This window comes from Ptychodera flava, chromosome 6, assembly GCF_041260155.1.
Source record: "Ptychodera flava strain L36383 chromosome 6, AS_Pfla_20210202, whole genome shotgun sequence".
Taxonomy (NCBI): domain Eukaryota; kingdom Metazoa; phylum Hemichordata; class Enteropneusta; family Ptychoderidae; genus Ptychodera; species Ptychodera flava.
In genome coordinates this window covers 7,343,227-7,350,081 of record NC_091933.1, presented here as the reverse complement: position 1 = coordinate 7,350,081, position 6,855 = coordinate 7,343,227, and the positions used below count along the sequence as shown (strand labels likewise).

General features: G+C 36.6%; 1 protein-coding gene across 1 annotated transcript; it reads left to right on the top strand.

Moving 5' to 3' along the window:
• Window positions 1–343: 343 nt before the first annotated feature.
• On the top strand, window positions 344–6,288 carry LOC139134250 (collagen triple helix repeat-containing protein 1-like). Its single transcript, XM_070701165.1, has 4 exons — window positions 344–471; window positions 1,531–1,728; window positions 4,661–4,862; window positions 5,558–6,288. Exons 1-4 carry the CDS (start codon window positions 373–375, stop codon window positions 5,707–5,709), a joined length of 651 nt encoding a protein of 216 aa, XP_070557266.1. The 5' UTR covers window positions 344–372; the 3' UTR covers window positions 5,710–6,288.
• Window positions 6,289–6,855: the final 567 nt, after the last annotated feature.

Sequence of the window (6,855 nt, the reverse complement as noted above, 5' to 3'; positions counted from 1 at the left end):
AAAAATATTAAAAAGCTACAAATGAGAAAGAAAGCTAACTTCAGTAGACAAAGTTATGAAAGTTGTCTGATACACATTTGCTTAGGAATATTTTTAAACTTAGTACAGTAGTATTGATTTCGGCTGATATATAGGGTGATAGAGTTTTCTCCACCCTTCACTTCATCAATGATAGCTCGTCATAATTGAGGTAGCGATGAAAGCTTGAACCTGTATGATCTTACTGATTCAATGACTAGAAGTGTTACAGAAAATATGAATTGCCTTATAACAAAAGAAAAATTGTTCGTGGCCAAACAAAAATGAATATAAGCTCTGCAGGAAGAACTGTTTAGACATACATTATACTCACTGGTCATTAGCAACATCACAATGAAGTCAACTTGCCTTTTCTTTTCTCCAATTTTTGTGGCACTTTGCCTTGTTATCATCAATGTGGTCGCATGTGAAGAAAAGCAAGAGCCATCTGCGGTAAGTAATGTGTTTACTGTGTCCAAAGTGGAAAGTTAATTTTTCCTTACAAAATCTCCATTCCGCAATCAGATAAATAGCTCTATCAGGATACAATACTGTGGCAAATTTCAAGTTTTGATGATACATCGTACGGTGTTGTACAGTTGACAACAAAATAAAACGTTTATACCAGGTACTGTATCATTGCTATTGCCATAAACGCTATGACAACCATAGCACGACGATTTTCATTACACTGCACCTGGTGTTCATAAGCTAAGCCCGCTCCAATCAAATGAACTACCGAGAGTTAATATTCCAGGCTTGTTCCTGAAATATCATAAGAAAAACTCCAGCGAGATAATACTGCAAAGAATCGTAAGTCCTCAAGTTCCCCAATACGTTAAAGAATAGACAATTTTACAGAGTGCATAGGTGGAACATTCGATAATATTTTTAAGTTTCTTTTCTCACAAAAGTATGTTACAATATAAAGTGGTGGTTGAACCCTCTGAAACTCTTTACATAGTATAAAATATGCAAAGTGATCGTTGACAAATTAATTCTCGTTTTGGCTAAGATTGACTCGACATCAACGATAACATAGAACATTACAAACATACAAGCTGTTGGCTCTTCGGCATTCGCCGTTGCAAAAATACACGAGGTCATTAGTTACTCTGCATTATCTCACAACGATAAAGTACACTGAAATCCTACGCGTGTTCGTCATATGACCATCAGGATTGTTTTAAAATTGATCCTTCTGAAGTACTCTACTCTATGGGTTTCGATCCATTTTGATGCTGTTGAGGATTTAATACTTTGTTATAGAGGAGGATGCAAGGTTTCGGCTTTGTTAACGGAAAATGTGGTGTCAATATAAAAAGATGGGAGCAAAGCTATTAACAACTTTGAATTACTGCTCAAAGTTAAAAATCAGTAATTTATTATGCAATTTACTCAAGAATGGCGAATGTAATTAGATGAAGATGGGTAAGATGTCCTAACTCTTAGTCTGTGCTCAAACTGCTTCACATCAGGGAAGGGTATAATCCCCGAACATTTTATTTACAGCCTCAAAGTTGTACCTCTTGCTGCGTTCCCGGCACCCCTGGACTAAATGGGAGAGATGGACGTGATGGGGTCAAAGGTGAAAAGGGTGATCCTGGACCCCCGGGGACTCCAGTGAATCCTAGTGGTCCTCTGACTCATGTCATGAAACAGTGTGCGTGGTTTGATTTGAACGATGGCCGTACCGATGGTATTATCACGGTATGTCAATAGATAATTTCTTACATTTCCTTACTGCCAAAGAAGTGATAATACTATAGAAATAACGGGCGACGCGCTGACCATTAACGTTTATTTATGGGCAAGGGCGAGAGGAAAGCCAAAAATTAACGGGCGAGGCTTGCCGAGCCCGTTAATTTGGCTTTCCTCGAGCCCGCGCCCATAAATAAACGTTAATGGTCAGTGCGGAGTCTGTTATTTCCATTATATTATCAACGAACCGGAGAAAACCGTCAAAATTTGCGAAAATTTTCGGAGCGAACGACAACTGGGCCCCAGAACTGAGCAATACGTGACGCACTGTCACGCGCGCTGTAAAATATTGGCAAATCTGGAAATATTTTCAGAAAAAAGTATCTCAACTTTGCCCACAAGTGCTCCATTTTATTTTGTGATTGATTTTGATTTACGTTTGAGCTGTAAAATTACGATACTTTGAGTTGTTAATCTTATTATTCATATTCACGGGCATATAAACAGACCATTACTGTGTATTTGTGGTCAGTCACGTGGTTCAGCTCGACCAATCAAAATGCGACAGGCAGGGCATGGTAATATAATGGTACTTGTACGACCGACATGATCAATAGTTAAACCATTCTCAGGAACTTATATGTTGACCGCGGTAAATAAACGATTTACTGTTCAGCGCCTCCCTTCAGGAATAGCTAGCGAGAGGCCGTTGAGATACAGAAATAGAGTAGCGGCTCAAAGTCTTCAAAGATAACACCATTCATTTCTTAAACATCGATGTTGCATATTGTCAGGTGTTGTCCCTTCTTCCTTCTCCCTTCCAACTGATCCTTTCTGTCAAATACTTGTGTTCGTAAAGACATCTCACATATAAAGTCGTTATTTGCATACAATTAAAATTGAAAGTCGCCATATCATTCTCTATCCATACGGATGTTATGCCTGATTACGATTAATTCCATAAATTAAGGTCGATAGCGGTTTGCATGGAAAGAAATTCAAATTAAGTATAATTAATTTGAAATGGAAACACAACTATTTTTGTTCAACTTTTCACAAAGAATGAAAGGTTGTTGTTATCAAGAATTACATACTGGTATTACAAGTTCACCGCGTTTGAATCTGTACTGTACATGTAAATCTTTACTTGAACCAGAGAAATATTTGAACTTTCTGAGTTATGATAGAAAGAGAATTTTAACCAGGTTTCGTTGTTCTACTCACAAACTTAATATTGAAAGTGGTCACCACCTTAATCTGTCAATTCAGCAAAGAATTTGTGCATACTGCAGACTATACGAGAAATATAACATTAGTAGACAATGAATTTCACTTTTCTTTATCTGTGCGTTGTATCAAGATATCAGAGATATTCCTTTAAAATATAGATTAAATATGTATGTATTTATGTGAATAGACATTCCGATATATGAGCATCACAAAATAAGCGAGTCATCTCTCGTGTATCTCTTTATCTTTTAAAATCGTACGGTTTAGGAAACCAGAAGACTTATAGGTTTGACAGCTTAGATGTATGTATTTCTGTGATTTTCCTGTCGATTAAACCAATATTGTATTATTTGTGTTTTTGTTTGCCATCATGATCTGTAATTTGTCTAGATCTGTGGTTGTGAACCGTCTCATTGTATGTCAGTTTTAAGGCTCAGCATTAATTTGCAATATAAACGTAACTAAACTAAACGAAATTCAAATTAATTTAGCTGATTGGATTACACATTACAATACATTCATAATGAGCCTCATTACATTCTTATTTGTGAATCATTTTACCTGGTGACTTACTAGAGACATTTCTCACTTCTTTTATAAGTTTGAAACGTTTGTAAATTTTCTATACGATAGAAATCGGTCTTACACTATCAATTAAACGACAATAACTTAGGTGGTATCAAATTCCTGACAAACGCAAAGATAAGTCTAAACGGAACTCTAATCATTCTGTCACTATCGGTAAAGGCTGACATAACAACTGTTACCTTTAATGTCTTTACTAAATGTTCAAACATTCCACAAATTGAGAAATCAAAGTCGAGTTTAAAAATATACCATAACCATTCAATATGTATACAAAAACCACGACCTGTTGACAACCGACTGGCTGAAAAGTGATATTGCGTGAACTGCATTGAGTTCAATGAATCACATGCACATGACATACTCGCTGGCGTATATCGAACGCAAACTCGATCAAAGCAATGAAGTCTTGGGAACGATTCTCTCCACGTCATCGAGCCCTTTCTTTCCCTTGGAAACACCGGCTCCTCTTCTTCAGGCTTTGCATAGTCAATAAACAAAACCAAAATATTACTGTTCTGCGGGTAACAGCATACTATAGCGCTGTTGAACGTCATTTGGTATACATTTTCCTTTCTTAACCGATCTTTAAGTGTGTATAAGTCAGCCAAAAACTGGCAAGATTGAAGTCGAATGTGCCCATATTGAATAATTTTACTAATCAACAAATGTTTCGAATGATACAGGACAACTTTGCGAGAAAACTCTGTCATTTGTTAATTGAGATTTGGCCCAGTATTCTGCAGGTGTGCCTAAAATTGATTACCAAAAAATCAAAAATAGATGAGTTGTGTAATCTCACTGGGAAAAACCAGTAAGTTCTCATAATAATAGAGCAAGCGCAAATGTATCCAGAAGGTGTTTTGATTACCCATAGCGGTTAAAGCGACGTCCGTGAATAGACAAAAATATGAAATTATTAACAAATTACACGTTACAGGTACCACATTACTTTTCATGGTAGTTTTAACTTATTTAGCACTTTTCAGAATTGTCGAGAGATAAGGAAAACACTAAACGTAAAAGATTCCTTTTCTAAGTACATGATAACTTCCCTAGCTGGTGTGTCTATAAATGTCAGTCATTTCAATCTTACTAATTGGGGCTTTAAATTCCGTCAAATCAGACGTGTGAATTCAAAAAACAGTCCGACACGACAGCACTTCGAGTCCTGTGGAATGGTGATATGCGTCAGATGTCAGCGAACGACACCCCTTCTTGCTCGCGTTGGTACTTCACTTTCAACGGTGTGGAGTGTAGCAGTCCATTACCCATAGACGGTGTGATGTACTCCAATACCGCAGATAATCGTCACCGGAAAACGTCAAGTAAGTGAAAAAGTATGAATTAAAGGAAACATCATATCATAACACACAAACAATTATCCTAGACCGCTCAGCGATCCCTGTAAAACTCTCGGCAAGAAAATTACAAACAGAACACGGTGATTATTTCTTGTAATTACGTACGGGCAAATGGATGAGCCGCCAAACATTTTTTTACATCTGTCAATTTTCCAAAGTTTGCTTCAGATGTTATGTAGTTCTGCAGCAGAACTGTACGACTTCATCAATACCAGCTTTAGAGATCAACAATGGGTTACTTTTAAGTAAAAAATGGACCATTACAATTGTAGCTAAGTGATCGACAGCTTTGACAGAAAAAAAATTATATCCACCCTGATTGAACTGTTGACAATAGCAAAGCATATGAATGTGTTTGAACAATTTTATAGCCTACGCATCGTTAGTTTGTAGTTTGTCATTACAAATAATTCAATAAATGAAGCGACTAAAAAAAATCGCTTCTTCTTATTGATCAATAATTAAACTTAAGGAAATCTTTTAAGAAGAGGTTTTGGTTAAAATTATTCCACATGTTTCTGCATGGCAATGCTGTGAATATGGTACTTAATTTGCGATCATTTCAAAGTCAGCAATATTAACGCGATTGATAATTTTCAATTGTCGATCTCACTGATTGATTTCGATTTTTCCATCTGCCTTCTTATGTTTCCTTGTAGTCGAAGGGCTATGCTTTGGCATATATGCTGGCAGAGTAAATGTGGAATTCCGTATCGGAGGATGTAGATATGAAGGGACAAGAGGTCATGCCTACACCGGATGGAACTCGGTTTCTCGCATTATCGTGGAGGAAATGCAGCTTGACGGTTAAGAAGTTACATAGAAATAGAGCAATCTCAGATTTCATTCAATGAGCATGACCTCATACATTTAGTAGCTAGGTTGTGTAAGTTGTATAAGTTTTACGTGAATCTTTTACTACTTTGGAAATACTTGAGAACCTTTGATCTGTGCAGTTCTTGCACAAATTTGCATGAAAACATGGCAATCAAGTAGATATTAATCTTTCTACATGGACAACTGGCTCTAACTTTTGGTAGTATTTCATTCGTTTTGTCACAGAAAAACAGTTCATAAAAATTGGCTAAAATACAAACTGTTAGCCTTTCAGACTCTGTTCAAAGCGTAGAAAATGCAATGATTGTGTTCGCATAAGACAGATAAGAATTCTAGTCCGGACTAGACTACAACATTGATTGATAACATCGGACAATACACAAAACAAGCCGTGATGAATAGTTAAACACTGGGCATTGTGACATGCGTTTTTTATGAGAAGAGCAAGAAGCTTATTTTTACAAGCAGAGCAAAACGATTTGTGTGTTAAAACTAATGGGGCTTCAACATAGTTTCTTCTTACCTTTCCAAGTCAATAAATTATAGCATTATTCTTGTGTGCATTTGTTAATTTATAAATCCGGTCACTGTCTGAAAATGTACAACTTGGTAATCTACCATCATATCTTGGGGAGTGTCAAATTCTTATTTCAACAAGGATGATTTTTACATATGTGCTAGCTTTCTCCATTTATAACTCGCACGATTTAAAAAAAAAACGATAAAATAGTAAAGGAAGTTGCATTTTAGGGCTCCATCAACTCCATGTAATTTGAATCAAGAGGGAAAAGAGTCATGCTTTGCTCTTGCATCATGTGATACGGCAGGAACCATCTTCGGACGGGTATGGATTCCAAAACAAAATCGCGAGAGTTATAAATTGCGAACATAGCTTTTCTGTGGTAAGTGACCACAAAGATTCTACAAATGTAAAAATGATCCTTGGTGAACTTCCCCTTTAAGGGAGATCAACTGGTAAGGCTGTAAGTAACTGAAAAATAAATAGTCTGGCAAAATTGTGGACAGGTTTCTCATATTCTGCCTCGTTTTATACCCTGGCCGATTATCGATGCATATTCGATTTTTGGTAGATCTTTTATAAACGTGCCTTTGAAGGAGT

Coding starts and splice junctions, on each gene's coding strand:
- LOC139134250 (XM_070701165.1), top strand. CDS start 373: ATGAAGTCAACTTGCCTTTTCTTTTCTCCAATTTTTGTGGCACTTTGC. Junction 472..1,530: donor AAAAGCAAGAGCCATCTGCG/GTAAGTAATGTG, acceptor TTTTATTTACAG/CCTCAAAGTTGTACCTCTTG. Junction 1,729..4,660: donor GTACCGATGGTATTATCACG/GTATGTCAATAG, acceptor CCGTCAAATCAG/ACGTGTGAATTCAAAAAACA.